Raw genomic sequence first — 27,774 nt, 5'->3', positions numbered from 1 at the left:
AAAATATGAATTTATTCGGTACTGCTGAGCTAGCCAACTAACAGATAAACCAGCCTATAGTGCAACTCTACAGTTATGGTTAAAAACTATCACAGAGATAGAAGATATTCCCGTTGATGCTTAAGGCGACTGTTGATTTTACTCTTGAAGATATGTAACACAGTGCAAACATTTCCCTGTCTGCTCCAAACATCTGTGGGGATGCAACAAACATCTCCTGTGTGGTGCCCACATGTGAAATTCCACGAAACCCACCAAAAATGTGCACTGAACACACAGGAGGTTTATGGTTAGCTTAGTTCAAATACCATAGTCTCGCTAAACATATTTACGTACACTCACGCTTTGCATAATTCAATGGGAGCCAAGGGAAGAGCTGTAGCAACAACACTGGCTTTACTGATGACAAAAAAAAACATTAATTATATTGAAAAATTGTATTGCTTGTAAAATTTGACCCTGTCGAGCAGCATGAGAAAAAAAACTACAAACACCTCCGCATGGGATGCTGCACCATAATATGTGGATTTCAGGCTATTAATGATTAGCTTTTGCTCAAACCCGTAAATGATCAAATTATAAACCAGCATGGGGAGTTAAATAAACAATGTTACCCCAACTAGAATACAGACACTATTTTCTATTCAAACAAATTACAAAAAGGCTGCTGCTGCAATTAAAGAAAATACTAGCAAATAAATCAAAACAGGTGAGTTTGCACAAGGCAGCAGAAACTGTTAAACCACTGTGTTGGTCGCTTGCGGACAACTTTGGCTCAGGGTCCCTCGGCTGAAGTCCAGCGAGGTTTGGCTCATTACTGCTAAGTGCTGAAGAAGCTGGATTTAAACCAGACCAGCAACAAACATGGCCAGTATGGAGCGCTCCAAGCAGACATGGGGACATTCATATATTCAAACCGCATGTCAGGTTAATGCTCATTTGAAAACTAAAGCCTGTCAAAGAACAATCCTCAACGAATATTTTTCTGACATGTTGAGCACTTGGGGAAGCTATTTATCCCGAAAAACAAAACAGCTTTGGTTTGCGGGTTAATTTGGTTTGTGCACTTCTTATGCAGGAATTTCAAGTTGACCATAAGCGGATACGATACTATGTTACGCTTCACCACTTTCTTTTGTTACCATGTAATCTTTTAGTCTTGTTCATAAAGACATCCTGCTTCTCAGCATTTACGTACTTGGCTTTTACGAGGTTCCAGCAAAATAACACACTGTGTGTAATTTGAGACAGTAACACAACAGATAATTAGATGTGTGGTGATGTCAGGGCCAGCAACCGGTGTGAAAAATCTGTAGGGCAGTGGCAATTGTTTCCAATGCGATTTTTCTCTTTGTGTATCAGACAGACTTGTAATTGTACAATTATATGTAATTTAATTATATTGAACTTCATCAGGTGTATTTATGCACATTTATCAATAATTCTGACACGACTCAAAATTGTGAGTCGTGCCAACTTAAAGCGGAAATCAACCCAAACAGATTTTTTTCAAAAATATTTTCCCAGCAGATCCCCTAGTTGAAACACGGCATTCTGATTAATATTGCATTTGTGGAATATCAGTTAAGCAGCAAAATCCACCCGTTTTTAGCCATCTCAGGGGGTGGCCATTTTGTCACTTCTGTCGACTGAAAATGACATCACAACTACCCAGGACTCAGGGAACGACCGATTACAGCTCGCCTGTGTTCTAAAGCTGAGTCGTGATTGGTCGTTACCTGAGCCCTGGGTAGTCGTAATGTCATTTTCAGTCGACAGAAGTGACAAAATGGCCGCCCCTGGAGATGGCTAAAAATAAGTGGATTAACACTTACTCCACAAACGGAATATTTATCAGAATGCCTTGTTTTAACTAGTGGGCTTGCATCGAACATATTCTTGAAAAAAATATTCTTGAAAAACATATGTTTGGGTTGACTTCCACTTGATAACCTCAGTCCTGTGCATGGATTGCAGATTTTTTCTTCTAACTGTTCCTTTCAAAGGTACACATCGCTTTCGACAGCTTGAGATGCTCGAATGGGCCCGAGTGGGTCAGATGAACTGCAATGTGCATTCACGTGACAGGCTTTAGCGTATGTACGAGCTTTACATTTTGCAAACGTAGACCAAGACAGCCTATTGCATGTTTTTTAAGTTCCAAATGGAGTTCTTGTAGGCTTAAATATCCACATTTTTAGGCAGATGTACCACTTATTCACACTCACGTCGCTGGACATTAATCAGTCACTTTGAAAACCGCAGAGATTGTGTGAAAAAATGACCAACCGAAACAGGTTACGTAAGCAATAACAACTACCTGGAGATCAAAATAGGAGTAGCGTACAATATGAATTTTACGCATGTCCAGGCTAGTCCAACCACAGAGACCACTATTTCATGATCGAGGGTTGCCATGGCAATGACAGGAGAACATTACTGGCCTAATTACGAGCCAGCGTACAATTAAAATGATGTAGGGGTCAAATAATGACAACGTTGCTTTACGAATGTAGCATTCCACACGATGCACCGAGCTTTTATGTCCCACATCTCAGAAGGATTGTTTGTTGCATTTTTTTTTTTTTTGTCCTCAAGTAATCATTTCATTAAGCTTTGATGACGGGAAGTATAAACTTTCCCTCTTTAATTACAGCACAGCCTCTGTTTGTCCACTGTGTCCGTAATTGCCTGTGTGCGTTTATTATTGTTTGTGTCTGGGTAGGCATGCTTGTTTGTGCACATGCACTTTTCTGCGCAGTTTTTCATCTCAGTTGGGGTAATTGCAGATGGGCAGTTATGTGTTAGTAAGTGCTCCGTGGTTGAATTTCCACCGTGCCTTCACAGTTTGCTTAGAGCCACTGGTATCATGTCACACGACGGTGCTTGATTTCCTCCATTCTGTTGACCAAACATTCCCATATTCAATGTCAGCCGCTTCCTCTGACATTATCTGCCCATCACTCAGGATACACGACACCAAGCTCCTCCTTTTTTTAATTCTTTTCCTCCCTACAAAAAAAAAAAAAAAAACCCAAAAGTAACTGAAGCAGACATTGTTAAACAAATCATTGATTTATTTAGGGCCTTGCGCAATGATAAATGATTCATTACATGCTCAAATTAAACAGCGGAATTTCAAATGAATACAAACACAGTGGATTCGAAAAGTGTTCGAATGCCAGTTTTTTTGTGCTATAAAAAAATGAGACCAAGACAAATCATTAAATAAAAAAAATCCACCATTAATATGACCAGTACAACTCAATTGATTTTTTTTTCTAGAAGGCAAGTAAAAATGATTAAAAAAGACTCGGGGTGGTTGGGTTTGCAAAAGGTTTGCATACACTGTGATGTGTCAGTGTTCAGAATTGACCAATCACATCTAAGCTCATGTTGAACGGGAGTCAGCAAACACACCTTTCACCATTGAAGCTGCTTCTGGTTAACCCCAAATAATGTCCAGCTGTTCTAGTAGGATTTCCCTGACACTGTTTTGCTTTCTAGCAGAAGCCTGACGTTTTTGGACTAACACTGACTGCTATTTTGAATTGTTCGCAATTTGTTCCACCTTGACTCACGCCAGTTCCAGCTGACGAAAACCAGCCCCTGCTCATGATGCTTGCAACCACCATACTCAACTCTTTAGTTTCGTACCTTTTGCAGTTACGGCCAAGAAGTTGAACCTTGGATTTTTTTTATATCCCCATTCTAAATCATTTTCAATAATATAAAATGGCACATTGATGATATATTTCCATATTAAACACTTTCATTGATACCGATTTCAAAAATTAATTCATGCTCTGACTTAAGCATCTTCAAAGTTATGCATGTTGTCAGCGTTAGTCTTTGTTGATATTTCAAGAGTCAACATAAATACTTTCAAACTTCTATCTGTTTCTGTAAATATTTTTTTCCAACTTTAGGGAGGGAGAAAAAAAATGACATTCATCAAAATAATATCAGATAAGGAAACAAACAAAAATTATAATACAAGCTGCCTCCAGTGCCATTTTGTTTACTCTATGTTGGTCTTGTCCAGAAGACACAAACCAACCTACTGAGGCTTTTACAAGCACTTGACAGTAAACAAATTCACCACCCTGACTTTGGCATCGTTTTGGCATTTCTGCTAAGCAAACTGCAGAAATCCATACAGTTTATACGTGATACTGTGTAAATAAATGTTTGTTTGTGTTGAAACAGAGCAGGGAACAAACTCTTCGTACATGTTTGCTTTGAGATTAGTGCTGATTTTCCTTCCAGTGCGTGTCCACTGTAGTGACTGGCTGCAGCATGTTTTGTAAATGTTTTCTATGTATTACTGTAAATGCTCCCCTCCATGTTAGAGTACATGTCTTGCGTTTGAACGAAATAAGATGCGTCAGAAGGGAAACTGACAACATAAAGTCAACTCATTAATGAAAATTGATGACAAAGCAGATGCAACATCTTAGGCAGCTAGTTTTCCAGCTCATGGAGGAACCTTCCCAAGGGTTAAAGACGTATACAACATTGTAGGATATTTGATAATCTTAGCATCTACAAGTGTGTTCTCACTCACAGCCACCCCTTCATATTTAATTACAGCAAATGCAGGTTAAAGTCTGTTATAACGTAAGAGGCCATTAGAGTCATTACGATGCTAATTTCAATATGCGCGGTGACCATCAGTTCTCCTTTGTTGTGTAAGTGAACATTTTTACAAGCCGAATGTAACCAAGACCACGGGGACTATTGTTATGACAAAGCAAACGCTAATCAGTCTGGAATTAGCATGTGACAGATACAAATGACAAGCTTAATATAAACAAATGCTAAAAAATACAGTTACATTTCCATTTAAATGTACTTGTAACAGATGTTTGTATAGGACAAAAAGATTGAACCTGGTTTTTAATAAACTGCTTTTTTTGATAACATCCTACACTGCCTTCTTGCTTCCTTTCCCTTGGGTGAGGACCCAAGAATTTGGATTCTGAAGTGGGGAATAATTCCACTTGCAAATCGAATGGATTCAAGAAAATTGTGAAGTGGTGTATTTGTGTTAGTTGGCAGGCTACTTTCTGGTTCATGTAGGATGATTTGTAAATTTGGTAAAAGTGGACAGAACTCGACCATGTGAAGTTTGATGAATGGTTCAACCGTGACTGTAATGCTAATCAGAGATAATGTTGCTAAAAAGGTGAACACTATTTTGAATCACATGGTTTGCTTTTATTTCTCCCTTAGCAGGCTACTTTATACTTCAAAAAAATCACATGACCTGCTTCATGGAGAATTATGTTAGAAAGAGATGCATACGACTCCATCCTTTGTAGTTTTGAGCCATTTTTTTGTAGTGTTTAATATCAAATTAATTCCAAAAGGCAACATTCATGCTTTTATTGTAATCATCAATCAACATTTAATTTCCTTTTATCTTACTCTCCTAAAATCCTTCAAATTGTTAAAATTTCCCATTAATTCCCACTTATTCCCATGGAATGTTTCCAACTTTTAAAACCTCTGAACTTTTACTAATGATGTCATTATGTTATCATGCAGAATAGTTTTGATAGAGTAAGCCTTACACTAAGGGGAGCATTAATCTTTAACCGCCGCTTTAAGAATAAATACATCTCTTCAAAATAAGGTTTGTTCATCCAATAGTGTATGGAGCCACATTTTGCTGTAGTTCATCTCACTGCACAAACTTCAGACTGAAAATAAAGTTGCTAACTGAACATGACAAAAGCAGAGACAATGATCTGGCCGCGTTGTCACGTTCCACCTAAATTCCAATGGCTTTGCTTTTGGCCGCATGTGGAAATCTGAGCCATTGTGCCATCAACGACTGGAACAGGATGTGATTCTTTTCGGTGAGATGTAATCAGTTTGGCTGCCTGCGTGTTACAGTGAGATACTGTCATCATGCCAGCATCACTGTAGAGCTACAGCACGCTCTTCCGGACGCACGCTTGCATGAGTTCACACACTCACTATCTGCTGAGGGACTCTATAGTCTGTCAGAGAGCAATTGTGGAGAGAAGAAAAGCTTTTAGTACACTTACACAAACTAACATTGTGATTCTATTATGCAGTTTTGTCAAAATACTGTGAACTATTTTAATGCTTTATCCTCTCATTTAACGATTATTCACTAAGTCCATTTTTGATTGTGATATATAAATGTGACTAAATGTTCACACTGCACGCCGAAGACCTTAAAACCCGGATTTGAACCCCAAGATGCAGAACTTTGCGGCCGACATGCTAACCGATACGTCACAGTGTTGACCTTGCAATAATTTGTTGACCCAAATATAATTGTGTTTTTTCCAATATCACTACTGATGTTACAATTACAATTAGTGTCATGTTTGTCATAAGAATCAGCGGCTATGTTTACATAAACACATTTGTTTGGATTAAATGCCTGATCGGAATAAAAATGATTCATGTACACACCCCATTCGGAAAAGTCCGACCCGATCAAGCCCATTGCAACCAGGATGCTATTCTGAACGAGAGAGGTAGTGTGTCAATTGTTAATCAAATCGGCGCACAGGAAAACACTTATTCCGACATTCCGGAACAAACCGTCTTTACCGTGCATGTCTGTGACGTCAGTACACGCATTTTTTTTTATTCCCGGAAGCTAGTAGAAGCAGAAAGAGTGTTATATTGTTTGTTGTTTGACTCAATAAAGTTTGAAAAAAAAGTGTTAACTCGACGTAACAACGCAAACGGGAAAAATATGCGAAATAACGCTAACGTTTAAAATAGGAATGGATGGAGAAATGTTTTGTTGACACGGAAGTGGCTACGGCTCCTTCTACAGCTATTTCCAGTATATTTGCTCAATCTGCGCATGTCATAATATTTTTTTCTGATCAAAAGTGTGATGCATGAACACGCAAGTCCAAATCGGATCAATATTTTTGGTATCCATGAAAACAGTGCATTCGAGCATAATTTTAATCCGAACTCTGATCGGATTAAAGAAATGGTGTCCATGTAAACATAGCCAGTGCTTCGCTGTTCATCGGTGTGTGTGAGGAACACGTATGTCTTGCCTTGCTGTTACAGATGCAACAGATACAAAGAAGACATTACAAAAAAATGCTTCTTTAGGCTAAAACTTGAGCAAAAGCAGGAAGATGTTTGTCTTAAACCTAACTGGAATGTCCTACTAGCTGCTATTTTACCCTGCCAAAACGACTGCTGTGCAATAATGTCAGGACAACAGCCAAGCTAGTTGACATTTACGCAGCACTGTACTTGGCAAATTGGTAATGAGGAGAACTAAAGGGATCTCAATTGCTCCATCACATGTGTGCGCTACATTCGTGAATGATGCATTATTTTCAGCCAGCAGACCTTGTATTACTCTCTCGCGTTATGAATCTGGGTTTTGTTTGGGTTTCATCAGACCTTACTTTGTGAAAGATCCAAAGATGTGAAGCGTAACCTCAAGTCAGAAGCGAGCAACTAACATCATGACGCCTTTTAAAGACGCTGAGGGAGTCACGCCTTCCCCTCTTTAATGACTCTTCTCGAGATCCAAGACCACATCTCAGTTTTCTATGTGCCAATCCCGAGTCGTCATGAATGGACCAAATGGGCTTCAAACATTCCTCATAGACCTGCATTCATCCCGGCGCCATGCACCATTACTCCCAGTGATGGCAGGAAAGAAACAACACTTTCATTAGCAGGTCTGCTCCAGTGAGACGCGGAATGTTCCGCGGCTATCCAACAACACCGACACAGAAAGGAGGCCTTCATGCGCCCATTGTTGTCGTCAACAAGCTCACTTAGTGTAATGGGTTTGGTGGAGCCCACTCTTCAAAAGACAAGGGGCACAGTGCACGAATAAGAGCAGTCATGCTTACACAGATTAGAGGTCTGAGAACAGCGAGGATCATTTGTTGTGGTTTAAAGAGTGAGCGCTCAACGGGCCTCGTTGATTTGGGCAGACGACTCAAGAACAGACAAATATGACGCAATAACAAATATAACATCATTGGGGACCGTTTTAGCCAGCGTTTAGAGACTATAGACCACCGACAGGGTTTGTAATTAGGTCAGTTGTCTTTGGGTCACTGGTTGAAGTCATAACAAGAAGCTATTTTAATCATCGTCAAGCAGTCTTGTCATAGAACAAGGGCCTTTTATTATTTTTGCTGACTTGTGACTTGTGAATGCTAGTGTGAATAGTTATGCCCCGTGATACTGGTCACCAGCAGAGGTGGGCATTTTACTCAATTTTGCTGGTCCGTCATCCGACAGTCCGTCATATGTCGTGACAAACTGAATTGTAATCGTCAGTCAATCTGTCAGTTGGTCTGTCAGTCGGTGCCCCCAAAAATGGCAGAAAATGGGCATCCGTCAGTCGGACGGAATGCCCACCTCTGGTAACCACTCTAAAGTAGTGTCAGTCTTTGGCCTAGACGCAGTTGGAAAAGGATTCAGATCACTGCGGCAAAGACCAAAATAAGTGGTCGAGGAAATGAGTGGATGCATCTTGAATGGATGGATACATTTTCACATTTTATTTTCAGGTATAATTCGAACAGACGTGTGGCACGGCAGCTTAGACTTTGACATTTTTGTAATTCATTCATTGCTCGCCAATTCACGTTGGGGCAGCTTTGCAACGTTGCTACCTGGCATCAAGTTTTTCCGTCCACAATTGCAGTTCAGCGCCAGTTTGAGGAGCTTTATGGTCGTCACGCTGCTCTTACACACAGTACAATTGATCCATGTCAAGTTTCTTGAAACAAGATCTGTTAGTGACAAACCACGCAGCGGGAGGCCGGCTACTACCACAACTGATGAAAACACAGAAGTTGGAGAGCAGGCGTTCGTACAAAGCCGGGGAAATCCTACCGGGAGGACTGCACTGGAACTCAGCATCAACAATCTCGACTGACACAACTGTCCAATTTGGGGAAAATCAAACCCAGCAGAAATTTTTAACAGGAATACAACTCTCCAAAGCTGGTGGTTTGGTGTGCCCTGTCTAGCACAGTGCTAATTGGACCATTTTTCTTCCTCGATGCATCTGGAAAAAAGACCACCGACACTTTTGATGACACTCCTCAAACTGCTGTTGAACTACAATTGGGAATAGACAAACTTCTTGCCAGGTGGCAACTTTGCAATTCTTTACCAATGTCAATTTTTGAGCCATGGCAAAGGGCATGATATGCTAATGATAAATGCAAAACATGAGCAATCAAACGCCGATGGCCTCATGTCTGTATGAATGATAGTAGTGAATACATATGGAAAAATGGAACGTACGTTATATCGCAAACATTCTTAATGATAACCGTTCAGTACAAAATCAGAAGATATGAAATGGAGATCACTTGTGAATTCCATCAAGTACTTTTCCTTTTCTATGAGTTTGGTTTAACGCTCAATGTCATTTTCTCGCGAAAACATTACAGAGCCTATTAAGAGATCATGAATATTGTTCTTCAGTCACAGCCGGATCAAAGAGAAACGCAGCCAAGAAAGCATAATTGTCCCTTTAGGAGTGCATTTCACAAGTCGCACTCTATCTACAAGTCTTAGAGTTGATTTGAGCTTCAAGGCTTTAAAAGAAGAGATTGTCCTTTTCAACTATACACGGGAGAGCTGAGGTGGGGGGGGGGAGGGGAAGTTGTTTATTGAAATATTGAGCCGGCCGCTTGAAGTCAGACGGATCTGGGCGTACATCAAACCGCCGCTGATTAGCTTAATACTGAGAATGGAAGGCAGTGCCAAGTTGTGGTGTGTTTGCGTATTGTCAGCGTGGAGGTTATTTAAGGGACATGAGAATTCATTGTTTACTCCTCAGGAGATTTGTGGTTTTAAATGCAATGAAGATTGTGATTACACGGGTTTTCAAGTCACCCTGCAGTGAGGGTTACAGTAACACAATTAGTGGCGGAAAGTTTTATAGTCACGTAATTAGGGTTTTGTAGCTTGTTAATTAGATTTAGGGTGAATAGACTCTAAATTGGTTGTAGGAGAGCATGTGGGTTTTCTTAGTTTGATAATCCGTAAAAAATATTTCATGTCGATCAGTCGTATGCATTTGATACTTTATATCTGAGGAATATAAACTCACAAGATTGGAGTAGGAAATTGTAAAACGAACAAAAAATGTTAAACACTCAATTATTTCAAACATGACAAATGGTGAACTTCCTGTGCTCGAATATTATAGTTATTATTGTTCCAAACGTTGTTTCAGTTAGGTGGGTCGTGCATATATTTTTCAATGTTCAATCATGTAGTTTTCAAGTCATGGCAAAAAAAATTTTTATCTTTCTACTAGGAATGTAATGATTCATCAACAATCGATGTTAACTGCTTAAAATATACATCGATGTCGAAAATAAAAGAATCGATTCGCAATGCCAGGTTAATACAACATGAATGCAGATGTTGAACGTAAAATTTGTAATTCTGTTAACAGTTAACCAATTATTGTTCACAGTTTGCCTGAAATTTGACTGTTCATTTAATTTTGGACTCATGACTCTAACTTATCTCATGCGCATCCTGAGATAAGGGCAAATGTTTCAAATGCACATACATTTTATGATCTACTCATTTGCGAGATTGTGCTTTCTTAATACAAGAAGCAAGTAAGAACAAGAATGCCTTTGTTGTCATTGTAACAGAGAACGAAATTGAATCTATGAAGGTGCGGTTCAAAGAATATATCGGGTTATTACAGATCTCGAAGACAAAACTTTTTCTTAATGTGTTGGTTCTGGCTGTTAATTTCCTGAACCGTCTGCCAGTCCAGGATGTGTCGGGTCACTGAAGATGCACGTTGCCGTCCTTAGGCAGGGAGAACTGAAAAGTTCCACCAGGGAAGGAAAGGAGCAGCCAGTAATCGTCGGGGCTGTGGTGAAAACCTGTCTGCCAAATGTAAGATGCCAAATATTTGATAATATGCGAAGAAACAAACCTTCATTATCGTAGCAAACTACACGCTAAACTAAATAGCTGAAATGATAAAAATCTTTCCAGAACTACCCTGAACTTTAAAGTGCATCAACTCCAAAACTGATCTCCATGCAGGCGCCACATGTTGACCACAAGTGCTGTCATTGGCTGCTTCTGCTTTCTTTCACAAGTTCCTGAGATTGTTGTGGAGATTGTTGATGAAAACAAAGTCGAGGAAGTGAAAGGAAAGACCGGCGGTCCGCTCCATTTGTGTAACATGCGTCTCCTGAGCAGTCTGCGCTCTAAACCTTCTGACCCAACACTCTAATTTGAGGAAAAGTATGACAGCAACCGTTGCGCAAGGGAATTTGAGTATGTAGGTAGTTATTTAGTTAGTGTTCAGCAGCATGTCACAAAGTGAAATGAAACAGCTACACTAGGGATGGGCAATGTGAGGCCCGTGGCCTACATGCACATTTTTTTTGTTTTGCTTTATACAAAAAAGCCCAAAAAGTCTTGCAAAAACACTAACATACTTTCAATATACATTTTCCACAAAAGACGGGGAGAAATGGGGGTAAAAATCTTGGAAAAAAACAGGATAAATCAGAAATATGAAAAAAAAAAAGTTTTAAAAAAGAAGAAAATCAACAAATGTGCGAATCCGCAGGCCGACTGTAGTTTTAAGTTGTAATGTCACCAATCACCACTAGAAGGCAGACTTGTTTTAGTTGAGCTTTCACTGGGTTTTATACTGCCCTATACTACAGCGTGAGTAGGCCTAATAATTTTTTGACAATTTGGAATGATATGCAAACAAACATAGTACTTCAATAATATAAAAAAAATGAATGAGTTGATTTTTGTGAGCAAAAAAAAAAAAAGTACAAAATGAGTTCTTGCACTTAATGTTGGTTTCTTGCTCAACATTTTGTGCCATCCTTGGATGGTCATTTTTATACAAGAGAACACTTTGCACTGGGAATTTTTTATTTTGTTGTTTGCTTCAAACCATTCGTTGTAATGATAGATGGTGGATATTTTATACATGCATTGACATTTTTATTATCAAAAAATGAAATATATTAAGAGCAAATATTTTGCATGTGTGCCCGTATTTTGTCCATTTTTGAAGTGGCGTTTTTGGCAGAATTCTGGTTAGGAAGTGCATGGTCCTATCTGACACTTCAGCAGCACAGATGAAAAATTGTGGCCCCCTCCAGCATTTAAGTTGCGACACCATGAAGCTAAGAGTTTTTTTTTTTTTTTTTTTTGGTTACTGTTTGTGTGTTTCTTACCAGGATTACGCAAAAGCCCGCACCAACATTTTGTAAAACTTTGTGAAGGACTGTCAGATGTTCCCAGTAAGCAATAAAATGTCGATAAATTCATGTGTTTTCTCTGTTTCACTCATAATGGAACCAAACGGTTGAATACCACCAGACTATTGCATTTCAAATGACTGTACATCATTATCCATGAACCAAACCAGAAAGTAGCAAATTTGTAGTTTCTTTTTGCCTTTTATTGTTGTCTCCTGCCTCATTCTTGTAAGAGCGCACACTGCAGAAACTGTACTCGCCACAATGTGGTTGCACAAACAACCCAACCGTGGCGGATGGCTGCGCTCCACTGATTGCTATTCTCGTTCTCATTGTCAATCTGAACGTCCCTCCCAGAACACATCAATGACAATGGTTGCTCGAATTTTATCCAAAGCAGTCAACGTCGATCGGAATGAACGTAAGCGCTAAAGATGTATACAGCTGCAAAATACGAGACACATGTATCAGCTGTGAGGGCGAGGACTTCAAAAGGGCTGCATTGGCATGCTTTTCATCCATTCCCACATTTCACGCAGCATGCAAAGCACTTCATCGGGTGACTGAAGGTCTTTTTCAAGGACGCTATAACATGTTCCATACATCCCGGTGATAAATGGTATACCAGCTAAAAATAATGGAAGCATAACATAAAAGATGCTACTCAAATGTAACCGGCCCCAAGTGATGTGATCATTTTTTTTTGCTACATTTACGCTTTGCTTGTTGCCACCAAGGATCAAAAATCAAATGCTGCTGGGTGGTTTGGGGAAGAGAATTATATGATGAGGGCCAGCAAGGCCCGCTTTAAAATAACAACACTTAAAGCTTCTGGGTGTTAGAGTAAATGGTTGTGTATAATCCCCTCAGCTCCCAACCAGCATTAGTTGAAATTCCTCAATAATAGGCAACATGACTCTGTCGGGACTCATGCCTTAGTGAGACGTTTGTAATACTGGAAGGGTCAGCGGAGGGCGCAGACAGACAGGCAGGCGGACAAGGAGGCTCAAGTGTGCCTCTGGTTTGGGGGACAAGGTGCCTCTTTTTTTTTTTTTTTTTTTAGGGTGATTTCAGACCTGAACCATTAGGATCCATTTTTTCCATGACAACAAAGGACGTGGTGGAACGGGGCTGAATGTTTGCACAGCTGATTATTAACACCACACCTCGCTCCACTCAAACAAGCCGCGGGAGCAAGAGGGGAAAGTGGCGACTCCAGTCCTGTCGAGGCTTAATCCATGTATTTGGTCTTTGTCAATTATATTGAACGTCTTTGGGTGGAATCGATTTGTGAGTGAGGCCTTGTCTGCAAAGACTTGACGTCATGTGCAAAATCTAAAGTGTAGGAAGGGGGGGAAACACATGTTGCATGGCAATACATCAGGTGACACCCATTAAGCGGACATGCCATTAAGACTTTTATGCATTCATGGTCATTCAGCGCAAAACATACCATGACTGCATCATCATTGCTTCTCACACTATGAATAATGATTAATGGTATCCAGCAGGTCCACTTATTGGGCAACTAATAACATATCCCCGCACTTGAAAGCTTATGAGCCGCTAAACCACAGCACATATGTTTTTTTTTTTGTTTTTTTTTTACACACACGTTCAAACTAGGCGCAACAGTTCAGTTCAGCTTGATATGGTACGGTTTGGAACGCTCAACCCCGGTTCTGGCTCGGTTTCGATTGGAATGTTTGACCCTTAGCTAATAGCTAAAGTAAGTGACATAAAAGCAGCAACATTGAAGAGGAACATAACACAGACGGTACAAAGGTTGATATGTCATCACTGTACAGTTGTCAAGGTTCACTTGTTATTGGACAAATAGAAACATAAATATACACATAGGCACATTCATACACTTTAAAGCCGCATACATTCAAACTTACCAGCGGAGACCAGAGTTCAATGCAAACATGGTGAATCAGCATTTATCTGTTATGCTGCATGCAAATGGAATAAGCTGCCAACAGACGTGAATTCGGTACGCAATTGTAAATACTTTTACATCCAGGTCAAAATGTATGCGTTTTTGACCGCTTACCTCTCTGATTAAGGTCTTTCACAGCATTTTTATATATACATTTTTTCCAAATTCTTGTTCTTCTGCCGTATGTTCTTTTAGTAATTTTAGTATGATACTTTATTTACTTTTATTTTAAATGTCTTAAATTCTGTTATGAATGCTTTTAAATGTTGTATTCATAATTATGTGAAGCACATTGAGTTACCTTGCACCTCACATGCATACTTTGTATTGGTATAACGCACAAAGATTTAAACTATATCAAATATATCTTTATTGTTTTGTGGATTCTGTTCTATTGTGGGTCGTTCATAAACCCGCGATAAACAAGGACTACTGCATTAAATTAAAAAAACATGTTTGTTATGCGCTCCAATGTGGTGTCCCACAGAAATGTCGGACTATTAGCAAAACACTCCAGAAGAACATTATCACGTTTGACAATGGAAATGCAACAAATTGCATTTGATTGATGGCAAAGGAGATTAAATGATCAATTAGTTTACGTGCTCATCTATTCTAATTTCCAAACACATCCATGCCATTGTGCTTGACGACGGCTTGAAGTTTTAGTTGACCCGAGTAATATTTTCTCTTAGGTCAAGCCAGGCCGTGTCTTGGTTTAAATGACGTCAAGTCTAATCCTTTGTTAAGGAAAGTCAACACCACCCCTGTAATAACTTAATATATTATTTATAATATAATTAATATAATATACATAAATATTATCTCTATAATTTTCAAGCAGTGAGACATAATTACATTTGCTCATTGATTTCTTCACCAATCTAGCCATTGGAGAGATCAGACAGCAGTTTGACTCAAGTGCCCGGTCGACCGGTTTGGAACTTATGTACAAAAGAATTTCATTTCTGAGGGTAGCCGCCCCATGTAGCTGCTGTTTCACACTCACCTGGGAGAAATTGAGACCGTTGAGGGGATGACACTGTTCCTCCACCTTCTCGACAGCTCCTGTCCTTTTCCTCATCCTCTCCGCCTCCTGGGCCAGGTACAAGTCCAGCACCGGCACGCCTCGGGTCTTAATGTCTGCCTCGGTGAGCGAGTTAACCATCAGCATGACCCAGACAGGCCGCTTCCTCTCCCAGTTTCCAGCGATGGCGTTGAAGAGGTAGTCCGCGTAGAGTCCCTTCCCTCTCTGATCTGGTGTCATCCATGAAGGCATCATGAGTTTCACATACTCCAGATGCCTCTTAAGTCTGCGATAAATGTCTCTGGGTAGAACGTCCTGCAGGTTCTCGCCCTGAGGAAGCAGCTGGCAACTGGTCAGGGCGGAGATGGTGTAAGGATCAGTCAGGTCTAGCTCAAAGTAGACTATGTTGCTCTCCTGGAAAGCCTTCTTGGAGTTCTCAGGGATGAAGTCCCACACACGAGTGTAGGGAACGTGGATTGTGCCGTAGAAATACGAGGGAGGTTCCCGTTTGATAGTCCACAAGAAGGAGTTTAGGTCAGTTTGCTGCGAGGAGAAAACAAATGTTATTTTCCTGGATGGGGAAACGTTTGCAATCATTGGTAGTGTAGTGGTTAACCTCGCCTTGCACAATTAACAATTGCCCTGAGATTCGCAAGTGATCAGTCTTGGGTGTTGTCTGGCTTTCGCCGTGAGTCAGCACGGATGGACGCCAGCAGAGAGGGGAGGGGTAAGCAGTTACGCACGGACGAAGAGGAGGAATGGAGGAAAACTAAAGACACTTTCAACACAGATGCCTTTTTGCTCTGATTAGTGAGCATTGTCCTAAAAAATGGTGCCAATGGGTACTAGTTAGCCTCAAGGACAACATAAGTCGATGGGACACTGTGACTTAATGTATTTTGATTTTTAAACTTAACATGGTACAGATCCCTCACACATCTTAATGTCATCCACATCTTAAAAATGGGTTCCCTAAAAGACCCCCCTGAGCTTGGGACAGGGGGGCGAATCACACCGTGTGAGGTCGGGTGAGCAGGGAAGTTGACTTCAACACAGCGACGTTCATCTCGGCCAGGAAGTGTCAGATGCTCAGGGTATTTTGAACAGGCGCATTGTTATGGTGAAGCAGCCACGAGTTGTCCTATCATAACGCTCTCTTCTCCTCGCATTCGTCTGGACCACCTTGAAGGGGGAAACTCATCGTTTGTAGTGTGACACCAGTCCTGGAATTTTTTCTGTTACAGCTCATACATGTTTTTGGAATGTGAGAGGACGCCAGGAAAAAAAAATGCACACAAGCACAGGGGGAGCATACAAAGTCCACATGGGAGCCGAGATTCCAACCCCCGGACCGCAGAACTGTACGGCAGCTGTGCTAACCACTAAAAATACACCTCAAAAGTCTCACGTCTTTGAGGGTTTTAGGCCTGGGTTCAGTATTTCTTTATAAATCCCAGCACCGCAGATGTAAAGAACGTGTTGACCACTTGGGGCAGTGGTGTGCACTCAGAGTTCGAAAAGGTCTCGGTCACATTTGTTGGGATTTCTGCTTTTCTAAAATTCAGCCACTGATGCCAGGAAAAGTTCCGAATGTGACTTTCACTTGACAGTGTACTTGTAGTTTAGTGAAAATTCAATCAACAATTGAATTACCATTTCAGCAAGTTTGAAAAGTGTAGTTATTTCACGCCTGGTACATCAAACACCGGTGCTGTCTGACACGTACCCAAGAGACTGTTTATTAGCCGAGTGCTAACAGAGCCATAATGACTTATTAACAGGCCACTTGGGAGCCAAGTGTCAAACAAACAATACACATGATGTCACATGATCAGACTGCGGATTAGCCGCCTTAATGTTTGTAGCTGGATTTGACTTGCAATAATAAACTAGAGACTGATTGTAGACTGAACGTGCATAATTGATGGCTTTCACACTTGTAGAGCCAGTGTCACAGTTGTGGCCAAAAGTTCCTGGAGTCACTCAAATTTTGTGAGTTTCAGCTCTTTTAAAGATTTTTTGGGGGAGACATTTATTGGGAAATTAATCAAACGTGCACAAAAAGTTCATATTTATATTGTTGACCCAGCAAGTCATAAGCGAAGGCTCATTACAACGATGCAATGAATCAAGCATGGAAAGAGAAGCAGCAAAGGTGGTGAGTTGCTACACAAACTTTTCGGTCACGACTGCAGCGATGAAAATTAATTCTATTCTACATCTTATATTCATTAAAAAAAAAAAAAAAAAAAAATCAAAGTGCACTTAAAAGCCTTTTGTCTTTTTGGGCAATACAATACCACAAAGACTGCTACACTACAATAAGAAACAATGTTCAGACACATTCAACACTATTGTAGGGCAAGAAAAAAAAAATGTTTTCAGGGGCCAAAAGCTTTTGAAGTCAAATTGAAAGAGTAAACTGTGACAAACTAGTGACCTCTATAGCCACAATACATTAGGTACTTTAGAAAGGTAAGATGAACCTGTTTGGAACTTTTGAACGGTTAATGCCCAATTCACAGGCTGTCAATCACTGAAAAATGCCCAAAACACAAGTTAGAGATTCAATTAGAAGACACAACACTACCATATGTTGTCATTGAGGCGTATATGGCTTGTCATTTGGGCTAATGTAATAATAATAATAAGAAGAAGAATGATGAAAATGAACCTTGTAATAGTGTATTTTTGTCTTAGGGTCATGGACTAGAGAAATTTCTGACATTATATCACCCTTATCAAATCTAATTCAATTCACTTAGTAGCTACATGTAAATGGGATTTGGAATGTTCACTTTGAGTCCACTGCCTTAGCTAATTAGACTATAAATGTATTACATATTACTTTAAATAACTAACCCTTTAATGACCCTCTCAACCAATTAGTATAGAGCGCATGAAGAGAGCTTTTAAAGAAAATGGAACCCAGCTCAAGTTGGGTCAATTTTTTCTTTATTTTTTCTTAACTGTCCTAAGCAAATATAAAATGCAATATATTTTGGTATTGTTGTCTCTGACAGTTGACTGTAAGGCGAGGATTCCAGACTTTGGGCCGGACCGTCTAAAAAGATCAGGATCAAGTGCAAAAAGACAAATTATTTCATTGAAGCTTGTCTTGTTCTCTTCATCATTAGTTTGATTGTTATCATGGCCTTTTTCGCGCATTGAACATTATCATCATCATTAGCTTTTATTATAAATTGTCATCATAGCCTTTGTCATTAGTTAAATTGCGATTATGGCATTCTATCTATCTATCTATCTATCTATCTATCTATCTATCTATCTATCTATCTATCTATCTATCTATCCATCCATACTTGGAACTTACTTTCTTGTTGAGCTCACAGTTGCTTGAGTCCTGTCTGATCCTCCAAGGGTCGCCTCGGACCAACAGAACCAGGCAGAAAAAGATCAGTGCGCTCAGGGTGCCGCGCATCATCGTGGCTTTCTCCCCACCAAAAAAAAGTATTCCGAACTATTCCAACGAAGACATGGGTGAATTGGACCGTGCACGGCTCCACGCGGCCACGCCAAACAAAGCGGTCATGCTCACGCGTTGAGCCCGCGCTGGTACTCGGGCGCCGCGGTGGTGGTCATCTGGGCTTTTTTCTTTCCCTTCCACCGGGGGTCACATCACATCGTCTGCTTGTCAGAGCTCTCTCCTTGCTCCTCTTCTCTCCGCGTGGCCTCCTCCTGCGCGGCGATCCAAAGTTGGTGCGTAAAAACACGCAGGACCACGCGCGCGTCACAGTGGACCTAAGAAAAGTTCGACTGACGTGAATGGAAACACACACACACACACACAAAAAGTCCCGCTACTGCTTCATTGTTTTTATTTGCATCTCTATGAGTGTGTCTACATCTCCGCTGAGTACGTGTGTGTGCGCACAAACATCTCTGCTGTCAGGGGTCTACCCCCTGTGTCGTCTGCAACCCCCTCCGCCCACCAGAGCCCATTACGCACACAAAAACACACCAACGGCACCCTCTAACCTTACTTTAACTTTACACCAGTTCTCAGACCCTCTAACATTTAATGATTAACGTTATAGGGACAGTGTAACCGTGCGAACAGATTTATGACCCCCCACCCCACCCCCGCCCCCCGTCCCCATTTCCATGCCCCCAAACTTTCTCTCCCATCATTGATTTCGATGGAGAAAAGATGAGAAAGGCTGCTACCGTGTATACAAGCAACAGATGCAATCATTTGATGCATACATGCATATTCGATGCAACTTGTATGAAGTCGCGGGATGCCTGCAGGCAAAGACGAGCGGTGCCAGTGGAGATGCGACGTCCCGATTAGCATAATGCCCGACAAAGTGAGCGCCATTAACATGAGAAAACGTGCAATAACGAGGCGCTTTGCACTGCAAATTCATGAAGACGGGGCGGACACTCAATTAGCCCAGTCGCACAATTCTTAGTGTAGGGACATGAACAAAATCAAATTAAATAGGCTGGGAATTCAAGAAAAAAAAAAAAAAAAGTCGGAATTACAGAAGTTCCAATAGGCCTACTCTCGATGATATAACATATACTTTGTTTATTATCTTGTCATCCGTTTCACGTGGCGCACGCATTTTACAACTCCAACAAAAATGTCAAACTTGACAAACTTGAAGCCAAATTAGAACAACTTTTTGACAAGCTTAAAAAGAGAATTTATGGGTCACAAATGACTGTTGTGGTCCTAAAATGACCCAAAAGTTGCTTTGAGTCGTTTTGGAGGTCGATCATTTGCTTTGCTTGAAACACAACTGTTCAAAGGGCCAGTGGGCACATTCACATCATGTTGTCATGTGTGAGTAAATGACAAGGGGGATCTTATTGCACAAAAAGCTGATGCCTCGCCATCTATTGTGAACATCGCTGGAATGCCTAACGTATAAAGGGCTCCATTTCTTACAAGAATGTCCAGTTATTCTACATTTTCATATAAGCCTCTTCTCTGCTTTCTACACGTGTAGTGAGTCACTATAAACTAATTTATTCATGTTTCTTTCAAATTTGAGAGTGCCATCATCACAATGCGTTAAACTTTTTGAAAACCATACACACAAACCAAGTGGATATTAAATGTGAGGTAATGAGTTGATGGAAACGTGCAGTGGACCACAATTTTGCCAAGTCCGCTTAAAGCGTCCCCTCGTGGACGCTTATTTAATGCAAGTGGTGTTCTCTTACCGCAGGCAGCTATGTATCAACAATGCATCCATCCATCATCTAAATTATCCACACGAGGGTCGCGGGATGTATCAACTGCTTGATACAATTCTTTATTGCATCAATTTGTAACATAACGATGGAGAAGGTTTAAATCATACAATATATTTTGAAGACTGGAAATGTCTTTTATGTTTGCAAAAAGTATGAAAATTAAAAAAATCTGCTAGGGTCAAGCTCTCTTTTAGAACCTTTTATCAACTCAGCTCTTTTCCTTCACTTTATTGCACTTGTCAACTATTTCCTGGAGCTTTACTATGTGTTGATAGCCTTAAAGTAAAGATGACTGTCATCAACAACAGCAATGCAACAGAAATGACTGAACTGTTGGGCTGTGTGCAGTTTCACAAAAAAAGTTACAAATATTTCTGTTTTAAAGCGTAAGCTCGACCCAGTAAATAAGTATGAGCAGTATATATTGTCTTTTACAACAATACATGTACATTTACAATTTCATATATACCGTATTTGTGGCGAGAGAGCAAGGCATGGAGAGTCTCTGTCACTGTCAGCGAATAGCGTGATCGATCATTGCTAACAAGTCTCTCAAAATATCCACACCGTTTGCTTATACCCGCTCATTTCCTCTTTGTGGCCATCCGCTTCTTCCTTGACAATCACACCATGTTTGTGTGGTTAAAAAAAAAAAAAAAAAAAAGTCCACTTTTCAGCCCAAAGTTAGCAGGGATAGGCTCCAGTTTTGAACAGGTTAGCAGGATGGATGGATGGATGGGCCTTAAATGGAATACACACATTCTGATAATCTGTCCCGAATTGACTTGCAATCAAAATCACCAAACACAAGATAATCTTGCATTTTCAGCGTTATCGTGTAAATATATGGGGGAAAAAAAAACAACAAAAATGACTATTTTTTAATGCCTTAGTTACAAGGCCAAACAAACTTTAAGTGTCGTACAATTTATATGCATTTATATGCAATTACATGCATATTCCAGTTACTCTATGCAATTTCCCATCAGGAATCCCTCCATTTTTTTCCACCAGCAATGCGCCGGGTCAGGGATTTTGAGAAAATCCAGAAGTTGCGAACCCATTCTAGGGTGAAGAATTCAGTAAGCAGCATATCACGTGTTTCATGTCAAAGCTCACGCTTGCTGGTGGGTGATTACAGCAGACAAAATGTCACTTTGGATTAAAACCATATGGAACAGCTGCACGAGGGGTTATTATAACAAAAGCACCGGTTGTGCATAAATAGTGTGAATATATCACCACCAAAGAGCCTAATGATAGCGTCTGAAAAGTGTAAATGTGCCATTGAAATCATCACCGAGCCGAAAGTCTCCCCAAGCTCCAAAATCACATTCAATTCAGTCTTCGGTTGAATGAAAGGGAGTGTGTTCAAAGTCCACCTTGGCCTTTGTGACATTGTCAATAGTGATACGCTGCTCCATCTGCACATTTCCACATGAAAGTGGCTGTCCGACGCAAAGATCAAATAGATCTTCTGAGGAATCCAGCGCAAATATCTCATTCTGCCTGCCTCCATGGGAGAGAGCTTCAGAAGGCTCGTACGATATGGAAATAACCACATATGTTTCGTTTTATACGGGCCGGGCCGGTGGACCTATTTGATCCCGTCAGGCCCAGGTGACCCCCCCCCCCCCGCATTTGATGTCATGAGAACACAAATTCTTGATGCTAAGCAAGTGAACCTGCACTCTGGAGAATTTAGTTGGATGGCATACAAGAAAAAAAATGCAATGCATCAACAATTAGTGGGAAACGGCATATTCGGGTTTTTACATGAAAATGCTTACTTTGGAGTGAAATGTTGTATTTTGGTAGAAGAAAATAGCGGTCTCAGCGCAGCATTTATTGCTGGAGGAAACAACGGTGCAGTTTTGTTAAATCGGTGAATTAAATGAAAGAAACGGCCTGTAACCAGCACTCCTTTAAATACTGTACGCTGCTTTTGTTGCAAAATATAACATATGTTTTTGACCACCATGTTTCAAAGAACATTGTCCTAACCTAAAAATATAACCATCCATACATTTTTGTGGATGGCTTTCTTAACATATTTTGGATGAATAGAAAAGTTTCATTTAAAGCAAAAAAAAAAAAAGTTAGCCCCCCCAACAAACATCAAGAACAAGAACAACAACTCTGTTCTAACCCCAAACCCCGGAATGGTGCTAATGACATAATATAGTATATTTGTGGCAAACTATCAATTTTAAATGCAGTTCGGCCACCATGTTTGCGGACTTGTTTGTTGCTAACAGACAACAACAACAAAAAACAAACAAAAAAAATAAATAAATCATAACAATGAAAATATGTTTAAGGTATTATTTGTGTTAAGACTCTAGCGACCATTTTTTAGGGCTTGAAAAAGTCATTTAAAATATTGTAAACCTTACATCCCATGGAATTATGCAAATCAAAAAATGTATAAATGGCAACATAGTGCGCTAGTGGTTAGCACGTCTGCCACACAGCTCTGAGATTCGGGGTTCAACTCTCTCTAGCCGCTCTGGCCTTCCTGTGTGGTCTTGAGGTTTTTGAAGACTTAAATTCTCCATAGGTGTGAATTATTTGTCTGTGTGCGACTGACTGCGAGGCATTCCGGATGGTAGGCTTGCTTTTTACTCTTTACACTGGAAACTCGTCAAGTTCAAACAATTTCCTGTTCACTTCTCCCTGAGAAAATATGAAATGCGCGTAGATTACAAGATTTTTTTTTTTTTTTTTTTTTTTTTCTCTCAACCTTTTTCTCTCAATGTTGATTGATTGACCCCAAAGCAGCGAGCCCAGAATAGCAATAAACAAAGCGAGAGAATACTGAATGTGTTTCTGTGGGCGAGAGCTTGGATTCCTATCTCTTGATTACACCGTTGGTATGTCTGCACGCACTCCCGTTTACACATTCCTTGTTTTCTTTTTATGATCCTCACAAGTGACCGCATGAGGACATGGCTTTAGCAAAGAGAAGAAGGCTCTTCCAGTAACAACAGCTCCACATCTTGTGAGTCAGTCCATTACAGATGGTTAGCTATCTCGACCGTGTCCCGCTTCTTTCACAGTGCATTAAACTCTGATTGAAAAGCCGTAGCTGGAGTGTGTGCGGTTGCTTAGAAGTGAGACTGATTTCCTCCACATGGGGGCCCAGAATACCACCAAGTTGAAATCAAGATGTCCCCAGTTGTTGTACAAACGTATCACATTAGCGCCGTTTTGGGAAGACGGGGAATTGCCTTTGGATAGTTTTGGACGCCGACGCGCGGACTTGGAACGTGAAAATATGAATGCACACATTTTGGGCAGAGGCGGTACGACCCTCCGTCCCGGACGGACGCTCATTTTTGGGACGGAGGACGACACGTTTTAAAAAAAGGGACTGACTAAACAATTTTAGTTCGTCCCACTAATCGTCCCTCCTGCGTGGGACGAATGGGGTGTGTACGTGAAGCATTTTTATTCCGATCAGGCATTTATCCTGAATAAATTGCGTCCATGTATATGTAGCCAATTTCATTGCAGTAACTCGCAGTGAGATTCTGCAACCAGCGGCAATCCAATGTCTTCCAACTCTGCAGATCGGGGTTTATCAGAGACGACCGCCAGACTTTGGGAGTGGAGAGAATTGGACAGTATGTCCTGACTTCAATCCCACTTGCGGCATCGTCTCGGTCATACCGTTTGTTCCAGAGTGACCAACCCAACCGTGTTGGCTGACTAGCAACAAATACCCGTAGAAGAATGGGATACTGTGTAAACACAAACGTGACCGGTCGGACCATAAGCCTGACGCTTCACAGTCAGCTGGGATGGAAGTAGTTGTGTGACTACAGCGCTAGTCCACAGCATCAAAGCCAAAGTGGTGTTCACGGTACAAAAACATTTACGGGAACCCACCATGTCCCCGGCGGCTTTGTGGTCTGACACACATGCCACGTACGCTAAAGAGTCAATGGTTTGATCCAAACTTATGTAGTTAATTAGCGCAACCGTAACATGACGACCGCCTTCACCCCGTGTTCTGTTGTCGCGCTTCAAAACATTCACGTTGCAAATTCCTGGGTGCGTTTGCAAGACAGATTGTCATATCTGGCAATTCAGTTTTAAAGCCAGTGTCAAAGTTTCTCTTTTGTATTATCATCAAGACTGGTACCCTACCAAGCCGTGTCTGTGGTTGGTCCGAATTGGTTCTAAGATTCAAGCCATGTCTGTCAAGATGGAGCCATTTCAGGAAATAGCCTTGTCCAAGAAAAAAAAAACACTTATAAACAACTCAGGAGAAGAAGAAGATGACCAGATGGCGAGTCGGCAACCACTACATGAGTTGAATCACTTCTGTAGAATGGCAAAAAACTTGAGCCTTGCCAACGAGTTGAGCCGCAAACACATAACAATAAGCGGGTCCAGTTTAAGCTCAATAGACATTTGAACTACATCTTGATAAATGTTCACGATCACATCGATCTGCGCGTGTCAAACGACTGTTCTGATTAACATAGTGGCACAAGTATGCGGCAGATCGGAATTGATCACATGTGAACAGATGACCAGAGACCATCAATCGGAAAAATTTCAATTTTATCATTAGATATATACATATATATACACATATAAAAAAACAACATGTTAATATTTACATCTGGATCAGATACGCAAGATGGGTTCTGTGACACAATTAGGAATTTTTGTTTGAGGCCATTGTGGACCTTTACATCTCAAAGACTACATTTTTACAAGTTAAACTACTTTTTAAAGTACTTCTTGGGTGAGAAAATGTTGTTTCTGTGTTGCTGCAAACATTAAAAAAATTTCAGTGAGGACAGGCCCTCAGCCTGATCTTAATGGTGTTTCTTCTGCTTTTGATTTTTGAATTGTTTTGCCCACCAGCCTTTGCTCCACCTGTCTCAAACAACCAAAAGCATATAATCGAGTTTGTCTAATGTGGTTTATTTCGTATTCAAAACTTTTCATTCTCTCCAACTCTACTTGAGGTGGTTTCACTTTCTGGGGTATGACTTTTTATTTTTTTTTATTTATTTATATATTTTTTAGAGATGCAGTCGGCATTTACCTTGTAAAAGTCATGTAAAAAAAAGATACCAAACACAGCATTACCTACAATTAACATTTTTGTTGAGCTATTCAAATACAATTGTTTAAAAAGCACCAATTAACGAACCTAAAGGAGGAGAAGTAAACTAATAACACTTCTGTTTACAGTATGTACTTTAACCCACTTTAAGTGGATCTTTGCAACTGTGTGACGTGAAATTAGCTGGCGATCCCTCAGCGTGTCTGCAGCGCATTTTGTGACGTGACTTCCTGTGGTTTATGCCCCCCCCCCCCGTGCCCTGTGTTCCTGATGAACCACCTGCAAATGAAATCACTGTCCCAGAATCCTCTGCAAACCACATCTTTCCTTTTGTTTTGTGTGCGCGCGGGCACGTGCGTATTGACTGTCTTTTTTTTTTTTTTTTTCTTCTTTTTTTAAATCCCATTTTGGAAGGCTGGAGCCAATTAGAGCTAATATCAACCCAATCAATCCGGCCTCTCTAGGAGATGATTGCCTGCCCTGTGACATCTTGAGCTACATGTACTGAATTTAGCGCCAGATGACTTTCAAAGTGGTTGCACCCAGCCGGGCCTAAAAACAAAACAGCGGGCTTTATCCCCCAATCAAAGATGATTATTGTCCCGATGTCTAAACTAAACATTCATCAATCCATAGATAAAAAAAAAAAAACCCCGCTGTGGCTCTATGAAGAGGTTCAAGATGATCTTTAAGTACGACAAAGAACAATTCATTTAAATCTATAGTGGTAGAAGTGGACAAACCCTTTCCGATCAAAACCCCATTTGTCTTACCACAAAATGCGCTCATATATTATGATCGTCACAAGAGCCTGCTGTTATGAATCTGCTTTTTTTTTTTTCAACCGAATGTTTGTTCCGTGGCTCCTGTTTAAAAGCTTTAGACAGTTGATGACTTAATATTGGGTTTTAGGATCACAAAGCATGCAATGCACTCTCCGTGCGGATTTGTGTGGAAAAACTGTATAAGACGTCGACAGAAATGAGACTTTGTAAAAGCGTTCATTTAGGCATGATGCATCTGCACAAGACATTTGCGGTTCATAAATCCGATTAGTCGTGTCAAGCATTTGAACCGGAGTAGGCAAAAAGATTGAATTATATGTCCCCAGCATTGTCAAGACATCAGATCAGAATCAAAGCTTTACACGAGCTGATCAGCAAGTGTAAAAAAAAACAAAAAACAAAAAGATAAACGATCACCGATCCGATCGGAAGATTCGATTAGATTCCATTCTATTCAAACACTTGAAGTGTACAGCCGATTGGGACCGTCCCAACTCACGGATAGCCAAAATTCACCTATAATTGGCGCCCGCTGAATTGCATTGAGAACAAAATAATAACAATTAAACACAAAAAATTCTCCCCAAAACGCTTATGAACATTCAAAACACAGAAAACGATTGGGGCGGGGGTAGTGGAGAGTGTTTGCGTTACGTGTCTAAAATGTCATTCACCACACTGAAAATGACAAGGCGAAAACAGAATTATCAAAAAATATTGGCATTTAAAAAAAAACAAAAATCCGACTGTATATGCCGAGAAACCTTTGATTATTCACGACGCCATCTTAAAATGTCCCTGGAGTGAACGAGATTGTGTTTGCTGTGATGTCCTATTTTGCGGACCTGATCAATCGAAAAAATGATGAGAATACGACCGACTTTGCATAAAATGACTTGAATAATTCAATAATCAAAAAATAACAATCAACCTGCTGGCGCGGTTGTGAATATGAAGCGGAGTTTTCCTAGTGGAGTAGGCGAGAGGAAATCTGAACAGTTGGTCGCCGCGGACCGCTTGTTGGGGACCACTGCCGCAACTCACAGTGCCCCAGGACCGCGTACGTCTGATTAAGCTAAATAAACAAAGAATCCTCGTTAGAACAGCAGACTTCACTGTGGTTCCACCTCATACTGTAATATTGTGTAAGTGCATTGGAGAGTGTGATTGAACGTGACACAGAACACACTTAGCCACGAACCCGAAATGTGTTGAAAGGGTGCATGAATGATTAATGTTATCTTTGTTTTTGTTTCTTGCCCTCACGCTCTTAATGGCAAACTTATCAGCGTACCAGAGGGACGTGAACATGGCAGCAACGCCTAACTTTGGAAAAATCGCATCGCTGCTCTTTGCCGGCTCGTCATATCCTATCAACACCTCCGCTCGATGTGTTTAAACAGCAGCAGGGATCGGGAGAGCGAAGAAAAAAAAAAAAAAAAAAA

At 40.6% G+C, this 27,774-nt stretch overlaps 1 protein-coding gene across 1 annotated transcript in view; it reads right to left on the bottom strand.

Moving 5' to 3' along the window:
- trabd2a (TraB domain containing 2A) overlaps positions 1–27,774 on the bottom strand; it is a 65,721-nt gene that overhangs the window by 34,365 nt on the left and 3,582 nt on the right. The window contains exons 3-4 of the mRNA XM_086054341.1: positions 18,564–18,991; positions 15,212–15,772 (exon numbers count right to left, since the gene is read on the bottom strand). Of these exons, the coding sequence (XP_085910467.1) occupies positions 15,212–15,772; positions 18,564–18,674 (672 nt within the window). The 5' untranslated portion in view covers positions 18,675–18,991. The remainder of the gene's footprint in view (positions 1–15,211; positions 15,773–18,563; positions 18,992–27,774) is intronic.

Source organism: Filicampus tigris, chromosome 15, assembly GCF_054856515.1.
Source record: "Filicampus tigris isolate MCC_2025a chromosome 15, RoL_Ftig_1.0, whole genome shotgun sequence".
Lineage (NCBI taxonomy): Eukaryota > Metazoa > Chordata > Actinopteri > Syngnathiformes > Syngnathidae > Filicampus > Filicampus tigris.
This window is presented reverse-complemented; position numbering and strand designations above follow the sequence as displayed.